The 17,415-nt window shown below is 44.2% G+C and overlaps 1 protein-coding gene across 1 annotated transcript in view; it reads right to left on the bottom strand.

Moving 5' to 3' along the window:
- KIAA0753 (KIAA0753 ortholog) overlaps nt 1-17,415 on the bottom strand; it is a 294,415-nt gene that overhangs the window by 235,119 nt on the left and 41,881 nt on the right. The window contains exon 4 of the mRNA XM_086954540.1: nt 2,585-2,691. Coding sequence (XP_086810666.1) covers nt 2,585-2,691 — 107 coding nt within the window. The remainder of the gene's footprint in view (nt 1-2,584; nt 2,692-17,415) is intronic.

Consider the following 17,415-nt stretch of genomic DNA (forward strand, 5'->3'; position numbering starts at 1 on the left):
GCTAAAACACTATATAAAAAACAACTAAGGAGCGTCATGTCAATAGAAAAAGATGAGTAAGCATGTATCAATAACCCATGTTCGGAGTCACATATATGAAAAACCTCTTCAGGTTGTTCAGAAGGCCCTCACCCACCAACCTGGTTGGTTACATGCTTCATCATTGGGCCCCACCAGGAGTGGCCGAATGCCACCCCGGTGTGCTGCACCGCCAGGTTACTGCGGAGCTGGTTTTTTTGGAATGTGCAATGTGAAATAGAGGGATTTAAAAATATCCAAATTGTGTCAAAAAAAGTTTTATTCGTGTTGTCAATTGGATATGTATAAAAAATGTGTAGGGTAAAGGACCTAAATTAGAAGTCCAGATTTACCCCTTGGAGGTCAACATGTTTCAGCCTATGTGAAGGAAATATTTATACATATCCAATTGGCAAAACGAATAAAACTTTTTTTGACACAATTTGGATATTTTTAAATCACTCTATTTCACATTGCACATTCCAAAAAAAACAGCTCTGCAGTAACCTAGCGTTGCAGCACACCGGGGTGGCATTCGGCCACTCCTGGTGGGGCCCGATGATGAAGCATGTCACCAACCAGGTTGGTGAGTGAGGGCCTTCTGAACAACCTGAAGAGGTTTTTCATATATGTGACTCCAAACAGGAGTTATTGATACATGCTTGCACATCTTTAGCTTTTGGCATGACGCTCCTTAGTTGTAATTTAGATTTTGTCCGAGGGGAGTAGGAGCGTTGTTTTCTATCCCTTCCTCTCCTGTGGTTACGACGAATATTATTTGATACAGTTTATTATAATTTCTCTCTACAACCTTTTCACTACATCCATTCATCCTCCTTTTTCCTCTCCCTATATCATTCAATCTACCTTTAAACACTGTGTACCATCTCCCTGAGACTATCCTGGTTTCTTTGGTGCAATGGATTCGAGCATGCATAGTAAGCACTGCTCAGACCGGCTTGTCAGATGATTTACTCCTACCCATAGCATGTCTACGTTGTTTTCTATTTCAATGCAGGTCGTAACATTGCAGATCAGCAATAATCATCAATGGGCACTGATGATATGCCAGACTCTTCCCCAAGTTTCAGCAGGCGAATAATTGTCTGGACACAGAATAAACAGAGGTTTCTAAGCTATAGTAATAGGTAGAGAAGAATTCCATAGATCTGCTGATGTAGAGTTTTATTTAACAGCTGCCACATGCATGACACGACAGAGTGACTTTTATAAGCTGTCCTAATAATGCTCAAGAAGTCCTGTTTTGCAAACAAATAAGGCTTAATGAAATCGATTTCAAATAACAGTGATCCAAAGCATTGGTATTCCTTTCATAGAGAGCAAGTCCTCATTTTTACTCCAGGAGTTTGACAGCACTTTACAACCTCCCCCCACCCCACATTCCCTTCTCCCCTCCCAAAAGTTCTGATCGCATAAAGATAGCATTTAACCCTTTTGAGGCTCTCAAGCCTGCAAGGTGCTATTCAACAAAATACCATTTTCACTCAGAGTATGGTACCTTTATATTCCACATGCAATGCTATTTTTTTTAACAATGCTGTCTGAGATTATTATGTCTCCACAAACAAGACATGGATCTCTAAATTGGGAGGGAGTTCCTCCAGACAGCCACAAGACCCCAGCTGCCCTTACAGACCTGCCAGGATAGCCACCAGCCTCTCAATTAAGCTCTTTACATCCTCCGTTAAAACTACCAAGATTTGCTTACAGAGATTTAGTTCTAGGCCACAAACTTAAAATAATCAATTGGCGGTACCTTCATTGTTCATCCATAACACTATTGGTATATCGTACAAACAGGTGAGGTCTGTCGGAGGTGGAGCAAAAACAATATTACAGGAACGAGAGGCGTAACTGGGAAATGGCAAGTTGCATTAGGTTGAAGCACTACATGGTGTGTGTTTGGTAGTACTGGACTAAAGTGTCTTTTGCCAATTTGTTTTACTAGATGCATTAAAATACGGTGGTCAGCAATGTCAAATCTTATGAAAAGTCAAGGACACGGACACTAGTTCCTCCACAAGGAGGTTATTCAGAACCAGCAACCAAATCAAACCGCTATTGTTGCCCCAGCTATCTTTGGCCGGTTAAAAGCCTGCCTGCCTGAAACGGATAAGTAGACATGCGGCCTGATTACGATTTTGGCGGTGCGGCACCAAGTCCGCCCCACAGCCACCCTGCCAAAGCCATGATCAGACTGCTCACCAGATTAGGAGTTTCCTCTTGTCTGGCGGGATGGTTTGTGGTCGCTTCACAGTATTGACTGAAAAGTGTATGCTGTGCAGGAACCTGGATACATGCACACAGGGAGCATGTGTTCTGCCCCTCGGCATGCATCCCCATGGGAAGCATGCCGAGGGGTACGTGAACAGGGAGCACGTTTCAAATTAATCAAAAAATCATTTTCACTCAATCGGTGCAAAAAAAGCATGCTTCACCGCCCAAGATAGGAAAATATATGGATGCATTAGAAATGATCACTATGATTACACTCCATCTTTCTTAACACAAATTTTAAGTTGCCTATTGTGATTTAGTTCCTCACCTGTTGCTGGAGTACATACAGCATCCTGGCAGATCGAGCACTTTGTTCTTGCCTCCTAATTCGACCTCTGCGTTCTTCATCTGGTTCCAAAATTTCTTCAGTTCGATCTATAAAGTAGAATACAAATTAATACATATATATTACTTTAAAGTCTGCTAAAATGCATGTTTTCAATGCTGCATCAAGTATCATTTATTAAATTGTCCTGGTTTTGCTTTTAAATTTTATTTCTGTAAGAATTCGCGTATCCTACACTATTGTTGACAAACTATCATGGAACTTGGGATTGTTATACTGTGTCTAAGATTCAGGCATTCTCTCATCTTTTAATACAGTTTTGTTTCAATATTTAATTTCTTTAAAAAAAAGAAAACCCACACTGGAGGGGGACCGTGTTCGATAAACAAAACAATGTCAAGAATTGCCAAACACGAGCCTGCATATCGAATGAACAGACTACTGATGCAACCGAGGGAACACCTAAATGCTCTGTTTGCCGCTACTCGCATGCATAAACTCCACAGTCCGCCTACAGTGGTGATACACCTCTGGCATACAATCACCAAGGCCCTGGACTGGAAGGGCAAGATCACACAAGCAACACCGCTCTGGGACACAGCGGCTTTGGGTTACCTGGGGACACAACCAGGTCTTGACAAGTGGGATCTAATTGGCCTTGCCCGGGTTGGCGATTTATGGGATCGAGGGGATATCAAGCCCTTTTTAGACCTACAACGAGATTACGAATTGGCCCCCTCTGAGACCTTTCGTTACCTGCAAATATAAAACACACTTACAGCAGCTGCACTGAGAGGGACAGAATTCCCTTAATTATTGCTCCTAGAAGACAGACTGATAGACGAACATACGCCACGTAAAACCACATCCCGGACATATAAAAAGTTGATCAACAACGTTCCTGATGCCCTTTTGTAACGTGGGCTTAGGATTTGGACGTCTGGAAGACGACTGAACGGAGGCCCTAGCATTCCCAAGAGAGGTAGGCATCCAGGCAGGGTTCCACCTTGTCCAACTAAAAATATTACCCCCCTCTTACTATGAACAATGCACTATGTTCAAAATAGGTAGAGCAACTGATGAATTTTGAAGGCGTGGCTGTGGACAGATCTGCACTTTTTACCACACTGTATGGAACTGCCCACTAATACAACGGTTTTGGGACCGGATTATGGGATGTAGGAGTTCCCTATGCAGTAGCACTGTTACTACCACTGCTAAATGGTGTTTACTTAATATTTGGGGAGAGTCTGGCCTTAATCACATGGAGCACTCATGGGTTACCTTGGGGCTGAGTGTAGCCAAAAGAAAAACTGCACGACTCTGGAGGGCGGAACAGGTGCCACCATTGAAAGACTAATGCAGAAAAAACAAATGATGGACGGAATGCTGAACAATGTCTAACACTCACCCCCAGCACAGAGAAATAGGCCAAAATCTAGTGTTTTTTGGCTCAACGTGCCATCTCAGTTTGGACTTGTCCATCTATTGCTCTTTAAACATTTGTCACCTTATGTGGGACAGAAATGCCAGGAGTGGGTCTGTGCTCGCCATGCCACTGGAGGCCTGACATGTTTTAAAGGGCTACTGTAGTGGGTGGAGCAAGGAGTGCTGTAGGCCCTCCAGCAACAATCTGAGGACACTAATCACACACCTCTCCTCAAAACTCCATTGCCCCCTACTCCTGAGGCTCCTAAATCCATGCCACTCCCTTCGCCTCCCGCTGCCTCGTGTGCCTTTCCTTTGAAATGGTGGTTGTCGGAAGCCAGAGAGCAGTTTTTAAATTTAAAAGTGCACTTTCTGGCATCAGGCACCTTCCTGTTCCAAGGAACAGTGCTGCTGGCCACTCTGCCAGGAGACAGACTGTGATTTGTCAGAGTCTCCAACAGTGACAAATCAAGGACCGAGCAGTATTTTTGTTACAGGTACATGATCTGCTTGCCACAAAAAGACCGCATATTTTGGGGTTTAAAACGCAATTTTTTGTTGCAAAATCTGCCATTCCAGGCTGCAAAATCCTGGAGGAAGGGGGTTCTGTAAAAAGTTCTTGGCTAAAACAGATCTAAAAAAGCCAAATTGTCTAGCATTGCCTGCTAGGTTCATGCCTTTGAGAAAGAAGGCAAGACAGAAACAAACTAAGAAGGAAGGTAAGAAAGAAAAAAAAATGTAGGAAACAGAGGAAAAAAGGAAAGGAGAGAAAAAAGGAAAACAGTATAGTACAGAGGAAAAAAGAAGAAAGGAAGGCAAGAAGGAAGAAAAAAGAAGGAAAGAAATAAAGGACAGAAAAAAGGAAAGAATAAACAAGGAACAAAAGTAAACAAGCATTTGCAATGGAATTGTTCTCGCATTAGCGAGAGTTTAAGCTGTTGGCAATGCAATAGCTTAAACTCTCGCGAATGCGAGACCTATCGCATTGCAAATATCTGTTATTTTTTTACTAGCGCCCATGCTGCACTTTCACATTCATAAAGGCCACGCCCCTTTCTTTAGACAAGCCGCGTCTAAAGGAAGGGGCATGTCCGACATTAAAAGAAAAACGCAGCGTTGGGGGGGGGTTGACAAAAATAAAACCTCTGTTTGTCAAGTTTACAAACAGATTTTTGGTAAAAGCGCCCATGCCGCGTTTTCACTTAAATGTCAGCCGCGTACCTTTCTTTAGACGTAGTTTGTGTAAAGGAAGGGGCGCAGCCTCTATGAATGTGAAAGCGCTGCATGGGCACTAGTAAACATAATTAATAAATTAATAATTGCTGGCGCTAACTGCGGACCACGCTGCTAAAATGAATAAATAAAAAAACGTGGCTGCTTTAGTTAAAGCAGACCGCCATTAGTAAAAATTCAAATAAAAGCGGGCGGCGTCCTGCGAGGTAATGTGTGGAATAGGGGAAGAACATTAAACAAGCATTTGCAATGCAATAGATCTCGCATTCCGAAAGTTTGAGCTATTGGTATTGTAAATGACACATTTTTTATTTATGTGTTGGTTTTGAAAATAGCGAAATTAATAGCTTTGTCATTTATAATGCCAATAGATACAAAGATATGCTTTTCTCAGTTAACATAGCGTATACAGACTACAGTTTGGGGCCACAGAAGAGGTACAGTCCTTGGGGTGATGTCCTGGGCTGTGGAATGACGAAATGTGACCCAGAGATGGACTACAAAGACAGGGCAGCGTGTGAAAAGTATAGTATTTTATCCCACAGCGGAAGTAGTTGTACGTGTTTTCTGTAGAATTAAGATTAGTTAAACCTCCAACAATGGAGTAAGGCTTCCTTTAGACCATATGACATAATTCAGGTTATGACTGAAAATAAAATGTCCAGTTTACGGGCTTCCAGTAATAATTACAAATATGAAAGTGCAGAGCAATATTAGGTGGCACGAGGCGACACAAGGGACCAATAAGAATGCGTCCTAGCACTTGTGGGTAAACTGCTTGCATTCACATGCCGAACTCGTGATTGGCGCTTCACAACAGTATTCAAAACCTAGGGTTAGACTGGCTCTGCCATGGATGCTCTTTTTTTACATGCAATTGTAGGAGTCCATGTTCGCGCATTAGACAGCAAAGCAGTAATTTATGCTGTGATTAAGGCGCGAGGCTCCCCTGCCCGTTCTTTGTCGGGAGAAGCGTGGGAAGCATCCGACGAGCTTTGGTGGTAAAAAGAAGATATTCACAGCTGCACCATTATAGGTATATGCTATTAGTGAATCAAAACGATTAAATGCCAGTTGTGTAATACTAAATCATAAGTACGAGATGTAAACATTCTATAAGACCTCAAAATGAGCACTGGAGGCGTTAGAATGCCTGTATGTACAAGGGAAGAGCTGGGGATATCAGACAGGCCTCACTGAATGTCTATGTGCGCCGGAGAAAAGCAAGTGATACCAGATAGGCCCACGTATAATGTTATCACAGAGTGTGTAAATTAAAGAATGCCTACATGCACAAGAGAAGAGCCGATGATACCAGACATGCCAGAGTGTTCGCCGGGCTGAAAAGAAATGATAAAACAAGTAGTGCGTTATACAAGTGCTAATAGTGTCACATAATGCGACATAAAATAAAATGAACATATTGAACTACTCCGTCTACTTCAGTTAGCTGGGGATGGCCTGAAGGGTGACTGACTCAGACTTTCATATTTCTGTGGTCGTTGCACTGAAGACATTGAATTTGGTAATAATAGCAGCAAAATAGTGACAGCAACACAATAAATATGGCTATATTGAAAGTCTGTGAATGCTACGATTCATTATAGGCCGGTCTACATCCTGTCGAAATAAACACTGCACGTGTAAAGAAAAACTTCCGTTTTTGCTATGAGAGCAACAACACTTTTTTTTTTAATTGAGTCAGTTTTAACTCAATCATCACAAAAAAAAGGCCGTTCAGGGAAACACCATCAGAGTTAACAAGCAGCACTTAGAACAGCAGTAGGAGCCGTCGAGCTGGACTGCGCAGTGACCTCTACCTGGGGTGTTGCCCATGGCGCACTTGGTGGGGTCTCGATGCACGGAATCGCAAAATGTTGTTGGTCTCCTGTCAGGGCGATATGGCCATGCTGTTGGAACTCTCGGCTGCCGTGCCGAAAACAGCTTCCTGAGCTCCGTTGTTTATTCTTTTAAAGCGGTATGCAGCCGAAGCCAGCCCACATGCGAGAATGTTTCTTGCGCTGCAGGCAAAGTGATGTTCTCAGTAATGTGCACAAAATGTCTCCGCTTAGCCAACGGGGAAAGGGAAAGTGAGGTAAAGTGGAAGAACGCGATACGCACGTTGTAAGCACGCCGTGAATGTGCACATCGGCGTGTTCTACGGCTCGTGCCCAGTGGCGGCGCCTGCGGTCTTCGCCGCTGTGCTTGCGCCTGTGAGGGGGCCGCAAAAGCAACAAAAGCATTTGCAATGCAATAGGTCTCGCATGTGAGTGAGTTTAAGCTATTGGCATTGTAAATGACAATGCCTTTTATTTATGTTTTAAAAACGAGACTTATTGCATTGCAAATGCTTGTTTAACTTCCAGTGCCATCTATCTATTCAGCTGTTGTCCAGGAAATCACGAAAGCCCGACCTGATTAAGATATTAGAGGTCCTAATCACTTAAGATTTTGTGCCCCAATATATATCCAATTCAAAATATAAACATTAAGCCATAAAATGAAAATATTTTTTTAAATGAAACAAAAAGCACAGTAAAATGAAACAGTGTTTTTGCATACTTCTCCTTTAATTATAGGTTCAGTTGCACCATTCGTAGTTTTGCACCATATGGTCCATGGTAAATCCGACTAAGGGAAATTTCTGTGGTGCCCCCCTTACCTCGATGCCCTACGCACATGCTTATTTGCTTAATGATTAATCCAGTTTTGACTAAAGACAGCACCACAAGAAAGTCGCCCACAAGAAGCACAATTTTCCGCTTTTAAAAATAAATACAGACCGGATACATTGTTTTCTGTCTGCATTTAATTGTAAAAAAAAAAAAAAGTCAAAAAGGGAAACAGAGCCTTAATTATAAATAACAGCCCTCCAGACAGGCCACGGGCTTACACATCAGCACGCATGCATTTACCTCATGAACACAGACTCACAAACATGCAGTTAACCAGGCACAAAGAAACATTTACTAAAATGGTTGATTTAGTCACTGTGGAGGAAAACAAAAATCTAGATGTAGAAAACAGTTGTATTAATGCCCATTCCGTCCTTGGCCTCTTGGTTGCTGAAAGAATACTTCATCCTTTTGGCCCATCCAGTGTCGGACGCGTGAATCAGCAGTGAGAACTGCAGTGTGACTGAGTACACATTCATGCATGTGCTGATAATTATTATAGACGGATCAAAAGAGTGCTGCGGGTTAGGTTTTTACTAGAAGTGAAATCTAGACAATCCTAGATTGAATAGAAGGGAGACTCAGTAACCGGTCTTCTCTGAAAGTTAGTCAAAGTATGTTCTAGCCTCTCAGAACAAGTTGAAGATAACACGACACTACCAAATAAGCAGATGTTGGGGACAGTACATTGTCAAAGACAACTATTCTTACAGGGTCAGGACAGTACTAGAGACAGACTGTTCTCTCGGTCACCGAACAAAGTAGGTGTTTAAAGCCCAGCAACTGAGTCTGCGCTTGTCTAGATTTCCCTAAGTATTACTGGCACATAGAACTGTGTAGCATTGTGGGACGCTACAATTAAAAAAAAGAAACTCTTATTACCTTCTCTTTCCTCCTTTCGTGTTATTTGCTCCCCTGTGAAATGGATCCAAAATAAAAGACAAGAATACAATGGGCAGCTTGCTGCTTGAATGGGGAGGGGTGGGAGAGCCATGTACGCATTGTGGGTGTGCACATTGCCGTGGTCTGTGGCTCGTGCCCAGTGGCGGCTCGTGCCCAGTGGCGGCGCCTGCAGGCTTCACCGTGCTGAGGTCGGTGTGTGCTGCGCAGCTCGTGCGGCCCAGGGAGGGGGCCGCCGGGACAGGGACACATGGCGTGCCAAAGTTTGCAGAGGACTCAGAGGTGGGAGCCGCAGAGGTACTGCTTCTGTGCTCGGGGGTGTTGTGGGGGATGCCGGGTTGTACTGTAGTGGCAGCGGAGGAGCGCTTTGCTGCGCGTTGATGGGCCATCAACAGAGGCTGCCGTGTCGTACAGAGGAATTTAGCGCTCTGACACCTTCAAAAAACGCATACATGAAGTAATAAAGACAATTAAATGGGGCGTGCTGGTGTGGGACGGGACGGTGGTGGGTGCGGAGATAGGCAGTGGCGCTGTCGGAGATATTTGTTCTTGTATTTGAGTGTCCTCCATGTATTGCAGTATTACACCTCTACTTGTAGTTTGTACGCTTGTGTAACCTGCACACGTCAGAGTTCCCTCCTGTAATGCACCGTTAGCTTTCTCTTGTAGTTTGTTCACTCACAATTGTCACTTTTGCCTCTTGTAATGTAACTTTAGCTTTTCTAATTTGTTCACTTCTAATGCTCTCTTACATCAGTCCTGTTCCTTTTGTGAAGCGCTCTGACACCTTCAAAAAACGCATAAATGAAGTAATGAAGAAATTAAATGGGCCGTGCTGGTGTGGGACAGGACGGTGGTGGGTGCGGAGATGGTCAGTGGCGCTGTCGGGCACCGGAGGTAAATGTAGAGTGAAGCTTCTGCGCCGCCCGCGCACGCTTTGTGGCAGGCACGTCTCACGTGCGCGTCCACAAAGCAGAATCTGCAAAGAATCTGTGCGTCCCCCGGTCTGTCTCCCTTGAGAGGCATCTCGACAACAATAGGTCTCGAGAGCGAGACATAATAAAATAGTGCTCACTGACTTATAAAGCAGACCATGTAACAAACACCAGTAAAAGGTCCAGTCGTTATGGAAGGTAACAAATGCAGACAAGGCGGTACCCAGGAGGGACTAACAAGCCCAATAACAACTCGGTAGCCAGCGTTTACAAAGGACAATGACACAAGCCAATATAAATATGGGCGGGAGAGGGCGGAGCTTTTAAGCCCTACTCCACTACTGCATGTCTCAGTGGATCCGCTGCCCGGCTTGACTTAAAAATAGAAGAGAAAAAAGGAAAAGGGTAAGAAAGGAAAAAAGATGGAGAAGAAAAAAGGAAAGAAATTAAGGCCAGAATGAAAAACAGAAGAAAAGAAAGGAAAATGGAAAATCAAGAAGAAAAGAAAAAGGATAAAGAAAGACAGAAGAAAAGTAAAATAGGTTTGCAACAATAGATGGAGCACACCAATTAGCTTATATTCAAAGTTCATGTGAGCTGATATGAAATAGCAGCAGTCAGGTAAACAAGGCCATTCCAAAGTAATTTACAATAGCATTAGCAGCAGATGGGAACTGATTTATCAGTTATGCGACTTGTGGTTACATCAAAAGAATTCTGCTATCACAAAAACAATACTAAAGTACTTATAAACTAAAACAAAACCACCGGCACTGAAGGGAATTACCTTGTGTACGGATGTGCTCCTTGTGAAAGAGAAAAATGCTGTCACTGAAAGTAAAGTTAACCAGTGGCTTAAGTAGGCTGACCCATTGCCCCTTGCTGTAGTGGGCAGAAGCAAAATGTGAATGACAACAACAGACCAATGGATGAAGAGAGGTATCTGAAAGCGCTTCTATCTAAGTATATTATACATATATTTTTTCAAATCAAAAAGGTCTTGATTAATGTCAGACCTAAAACGACTTCAGTTACACCCTCCATAATTACCAAACTCAAACTTGGGAAACTGACTCTCCTATCAAGCAAAGAAAGATAGCTACTCTGATCCCAAGTATGAAGAACTATGCGTAATATTTTATTTCAAGGAAACATTCTCTTTCTTCTTCCTCTAATAGTATAGTTCGTTCAAATGACCATGAAGCATGAGTAGATTTCTGCTCTAGTTTTAGCGAGAAGAGGATAGCTGAGTGGTCTGATAGATGCAAGGGTAAATATGTTAAATTTTTAATCTGGTCTTTAAGAGATAGGCTAAACAAGGCATAATCAATTCACGATTTATGCTTGTACTTATAGTTATGAAAGGAGACTCCCATAGTTTTCCCAGCTCTTTGCCTCCACAGATCGTTTAGCCCCAGGTTTGACATACAGCTCCGGAGCGTGTCCCTCATGTTACTTTGTACTATGGCTCTGGAGCTGGGAGATTTATCCAGGTTTGGATCTAGCTCTAGATTAAAATCTCCCATCCATATAATGGGGTCTGAGCAGGTGATCAGATGGTTCTGTAATATATTTAGGTAAGAAGAGTCATCCTGATTAGGGCCGTAATAGCTAACAATAGTAAGACACCTTGAGTACAGTTGAACATTAACTATCAGCCATCTGCCGCTCGCGTCTGTTTTCCAGTCCGTAATCTGAGCCCTTGCTCCTTTTTTGAAAATGATGGCGGTCCCACGAATGCTGGCGTTGTGGTCAGTACTTACGAATTCATCCACCCATTTCAATTTTTTTAGTATATCCGTAATCTCCTGTTTATTTAGATGTGTCTCCTGGATCGCCATGATCTGCGCGGGTGAGTCTCTAAGGTACTGTATAATTTTATGTCTTCTCGCCCTTACTCACAGACCATTGATGTTCCAGGATAAAAATCCGATATCTATCATCTAACTTTACCATCCCACTGCTCTACTGGTTTTTTGCGAGTTATCTGCCTACTGTTTCCTGTTTTAACCAAACAATTATTGTATCGCGCCTTTGGATCCGTGTTTAAGATTTTAAGATTTAGCTTATGAGAACCTTTTTTTTTTGTGTGCATTCTCCCCCCTCCTACCCCTGGAAACCCCCCCCAACTTACTCTGGCTGGATGTCTTGCCAGATTATCGTCCCCCGACGTGCTCCTGTCTGATGCCCTCATTTTCTACTTTATCGGTCAATATACCCAATGTTTTGTAGGTAGTGAGCGTTTAATTTTATTTTATATTCACTATGTTAAATATGTTGTTGCTATTAATCACCCTTGGATTTCAAAAGTGTAATGAGGCGTAAATCATAAAAAGAGTTGGTCTTGGACGGGACTTCTTATCAAGATTGACTTAAGGGAGAGGGTGATCCGATAATGGGATTTTATTGTTTTTTTTCCTTGTTTATTTTTTCCTCCCTTTTTTCACCTCATTTTCCTCTATCAGTTGACTTTTTTTTTTCCTTTTTTTATTCCCTTTCCCGCCTTTTTTATTTTTTTATTATTATTTATTTTATTTTAATATTAATTTTTTTTTCCAGATGCTCATTACTTCTTCCCCCCCCCTTTTTTTTTCCTTTATGTTTTATTTCTTCCCTATTTTTTTTTTAATTTTTAATTTATTCATGGTTCGTGGACTCTGCTTCTTACCCTTATATTTTTTTCTTTGTTATTTACTAGCTACTGCTAAGTGTCAAGGGGGCTTTGCGAATTCACTGATGGAGACTAATAGCTCATCCGCTTCGAAAGGAGACTTGATGTTATACATTTTATTATTGTACATTATCCTTAAGAAGGCGGGAAATCGCATCTGTACAGTAGCTCCCAGTCCTCTAAACTTCTTCATCCTCTGGCCAAGTTCCCATTGCCTATCCAATGTAGTTTTGGATAGGTCAGATCTGACTTCAAAAGGGAAGTCTGAAGTTTTCAGGGTCTTGATTTTAAGAGCTAAGTTCAATATCTTTTCTTTCAATGAATATGTTAGGAAGTTTACCGGGGATCTTTCTAGGTTTTGCTCTACTTGGATTGAGACGGAAGGGGTCACGATGTACCCTCTGTATATCAGACTCCAGTTCAGACACAGATTCTTCCAAATTGAGGGAGTCTTTGAGTATGGTTGCCACAAAGTTATTGATCTCCCCTCCCTCTTTCCCCTCCGGGATTTTTAGCAGCCTCAGGTTGTTCCTTCTTGAGAAAATTTCAAGGGACTCTACCCTTTCTTTAACTGCATCTCCCTCTCTTCGTAGTCTGGATCTTAGTTTCTGCATGATCCAGTTTTGCTTTGAGTTCACCAACAGTGTCCTCCAAACTTCCTGTTCTCAAAAAGAGCCCGTCTACTTTGGTCTCCAGATTCTCACACATTGTGCGGATCTCTGACTGGTTTGGTCTCGATTCCTCAAAGCATTTTTTGACTCCTCAAACCCGTTCCTAATCTCCTTCCTCATACTAAGAAGTATATGTTGGAGGGTGTGATCGCCATCGGTTTCTTCATTCCCGCCAGCACATAGATCTGGGTCTTTAGCTGCCCTTTCTGACTCGACTAGGTTAGCGGCTAGGTGGTCTACAGGGGGCGTCATTTTTGTGGCCTGCTCCGCTGGATCGCCCATCTTTACACCTCCTGCCTGCTCCTCCATCCCCGTTGCCTCCACTGCTATCACCCCGAGGTTGCTAGGTGCGAGTGTCGGGTCAAAAACTTCAGCTGGGGTAAATGCGTTTTGCGTATTATTCAGTCCTTGAGATTCTTCATTTATGTCAAGAACCTGAGGCAGAACCTTGAAGTAAGACTTCAATGAAGGTGTAATCCGGGAGGCTTTAATCTTTTTGGAGTTGCCCTTGATCTGACTCTCCTTATGAGGTAGTTCCTTCGGGCTGGTGTACAGTGGCTGATGTCTCTTGCCCCTCCTCGGCACCTTTTGGGCCAGAGGTTGTGTTGATTCGAGCACAACTTTTGTCTCTGACTCTGTGCCAGTTTGTTCCCCTGAGCCTTTTTCGTGTTCTTGCGACTGTCTTATACCCCCAAATTCCGTAGAAGCACCTAAATCTTTATCTTTGTTACTCCCTTTCCCTTTCCCCTTCGCCTTTCGTTTCCCCAGGGTTCCAGCGGACTTTGCTCCTGAAAACTCCTCCTGAGGCAGTACTTTACTATTTGTCTGGGCGGGGGCTACATAAGGGGGAGCTTGCATTTAACATTTAAAAAACATTTATAAAGCGCAGCGTTCACCGTACGGTTTCTTGGCGCTAGTGAAGGGTCCGGCAACTGAGGCAGAATAGGCCTGTCGTAGGGCAAGAATGGGCCAGTTACACGGAGAAGGCCTGTTTGAAAAGGAAAGTTTTTAGGTCTTTGCGGAAAGAAACATAATGAGTGGCAGAACGAAGGTGGTCGGGGAGGGAGTTCCAGAATGTAGGAGCCAAGGTAGAGAAATTGGCTCCCCCCCACTTTTTGCGCTTGAAACGTGGGATTTGAAGGAGAGACTTGGAAGAGGAACGAAGCTCTCTGGTGGGGACGTATTCGTTTATCAGCGAGGAAATGAAGGCGGGGGCAGTGCCTTGGCGGGCCTGGAAAACCATGCAGGCGGTTTTAAAAAGGGAACGTTCCTTAACGGGAAGCCAATGAAGCTCCCTGAGGAGGGGTGTGGAGTGGTGGTGACGTGGGAGACCATAGACCAACCGGGCCGCCTGGTTCTGGACCATCTGGAGTCTCCGCAGGCTGTATGCCGGGATGCCGTTGTATAGGGCATTGGCATAATCCAGCCGCGATATCACCAGTGCGGCCATGATCAACTTGAGTGCCTGGGGGGAAAAGAAGCGGGAGACGGTGCGGATGGTTCGGAGGGTGAGGAAGCAGGAGGAGACTACAGAGCTAATGGTTGTTCATTTTGACACCCAGTGTTTTGACCGTGGTTGAAGGAGTGGGGGCGGGACCAAGAGAGGAGGGCCAGAAGAGAGAATTCAAGGGACTGGAAGAACCACCGGTGAGAACCAACTCGGTTTTATCCGGGTTCAACTTGAGATGGTTGTGGTTCATCCAGTCCCTGATGAAGCTCATAGTGGACTGGAAGTTAGAGACAGAGAGGGGAGAAGAGGATAGGTCAAAGATGAGCTGGAGGTCATCCGCATAATTGAACACGGTGACCTCCAGCTGCTGAAGTGCGAAAATGAGAGGAAAGATATAAAGGTTGAACAGTAAGGGGGAGTGAGAGGAGCCCTGGGGAACACCACAGGTGACGGGGAGTGAGGTGGTCGTGAAGTCCCCTAGCCGAACCGCCTGGGTGCGGTCCCTCAGGAAGGAGGAAAGCCAGACCAGGGCTGATCCCTCAATTCCAGCCGCCTTGACACGGGACAGTAAGATGGTGTGGTCCACCGTGTCAAAGGCGGCGGAGAGATCGAGGAGCACCAGCGCGTGGTGTTTGTTGTGATCCATTCCCTTCCTGAGGATGTCTAGGACCGATACCACAACTGATTCGGTCGAGTGCCTAGGGCGGAAGCCGGCCTGGAGGGAAGCCAGACCCCCATTTGCCTCTACATAGGCACTGAGTTTCCCTTAAAGGTTTCCCTTAAAGGTTTCCCTTAAAGGTAAACAAATTTGGCGTAAGGACTGGGTGGAGCCCTTTCCCAATATTCCGCCCAGAGCTAGAGTCCTGGTAATCTACAGAGCCAGAATTTAATGTAGGCTGTAGTTCTCCCTTCAACAAGCTTCCTCCCTGCTGATCCCCCTTACCGCACCGTGTATTCACTGCCAGCGAGGTTGCTCTCCTCAAAGAAACACTGTATGTGGCAGCCCTTCAACTTTTCCACAGCTCCACAGCTGCGTCTCTCCAGCGGTAGGGCGCAGGAAGGAGAGCCCGCCCCCAACACATCGGCAGCTCCGGCCGTGACCACAGCGATCTGGCGTTCTGATGTATGCCGGTGTGTCCCTGCACCGCTGATCGCGAGGCCGCTCAGCTCAGCCGCCGTTCAGCCCGACCGAACAGGTCCGATCCCGATTTCCGTCTCCTATCAGCTACCAGAAGTCACCACAAGCAGGTACTCTGCGACCGACACGCTCAATCAATCAGCCGGGGCATCTCAGCAGGAGGCTCCGTCAGGAACGAGCGCACCGCGTTAGCAAGCGGCCGCCATGTTTTCCTCTCCCCCGAGGCCATCTTACACGTGAAACCGCCTCCTTTTTAGAGTGGAATATAGGCTCTGCCGCTTTGGTAAATGTATGGGAGGCTTGGAAAGCTTACATAAGAGGCTGTATTACCAACAGGGCTTCTTATAGGAAGAAGAAATACAGAGAGGCGATCCTAACAATAGAGCAAGATTTGACTCGCTTGGAGTCGATAGATCAAGTCCCCTCAGATAATCAAGAGGAGAAAAGAGAATTAAAAGGCAAATTAGATACGCTACTGCAAGAAAGACTGAACAAAAGATGGCAGGCCAGCAAACTCTCGCACTTTGAATACGGCGAATCTGCTGGGAAATTGCTAGCCTGGAAAATAAAAGCTGACCAGACTAGAAACTATATTAAAGAAGTGAGAGTAGCTGGGGAAACGGTCAATAGGACGACTGATCTTCTATCCCACTGTCATGGTCTTTAATCATCTTTGGCCTAAACGAAAACATCAAGGGACTAGAAAGAGAATTCCTATACTATGCTATTCTACTAGCAAGAAGAGAAAGAAGAGAAATTTGTAAGAACTGGGTCAGTACGAACTCTCCGACACACGCAGAGTGGCTGACTTCATTATATATAACATCGAAGGTAGATCTAGTTAGAATATGCAGTCCTCGTTCTGTGAGATTCTGGGATTTCTTGATTGAGTGGAGACGGTATAGTTAGCCAACCCGGGGTTTTTTTTTTTTTTTCCCCGGGTCTGATGATTAGGCCTAAATCTCCTTGTCCAAAGGGAGGCACCCCAAGCCATACTGCTGTCGGACTACTTGCCATTAAATGGCTCGAATGGAGATAGCTCGTGCAGGGTTCTTCATTGCCTGAGATACCTTGTCTGCCTTTTTTTGTACTTGGAGACCATTTATTGGCCTCTTGGTGTTACAAGGGAGATCGGGTCTCGTGGTTGGAGCGCCCCTGGATCGACTATGTGGCTAATGAGGACACCAAAAGAAGAAGAAAAAAAAAGGAAACATTCTCAAGATGTCACATCAATGGACATAGGCATTATCAAAGTGCAGACCAAGTTGCAGTTGGAAATACTTTTGAAATGGTGCACACAGTCATGCACAAGGAAATCATTACATGATAGTCCACCAAATGCAGATGTCATATCGGAGGTCAGTTCATGGCCCTACTCCAGGTTACAGGGTCACAACTGGGATTACCGTCTTACATAGATCTAATCAGTAACCTCAAAGACAATAAAAAGGATAATAAATCATACATCAGTACTGATAATGTAGACCTCTGATGGCAACCTTCAAATGAAGATGATGCCCTTCTTTGATAGAAATACTGAAGTGCACATTCTGGAAATCTAAATCTATCATCCAGTACCCTTCCTGCATCGCTCCGAAGACGTGATCAAGCATAACCATGGAGAAAGTCTGCACAATGGGAAATGTATTGAGATCTTAAAGGCTTAACAACAGCCTTAGCCTTTTTAGGGAGGGAAACTAACCGCAAATTAT

Source organism: Lissotriton vulgaris, chromosome 2_1, assembly GCF_964263255.1.
Source record: "Lissotriton vulgaris chromosome 2_1, aLisVul1.2, whole genome shotgun sequence".
NCBI classification, from domain to species: domain Eukaryota; kingdom Metazoa; phylum Chordata; class Amphibia; order Caudata; family Salamandridae; genus Lissotriton; species Lissotriton vulgaris.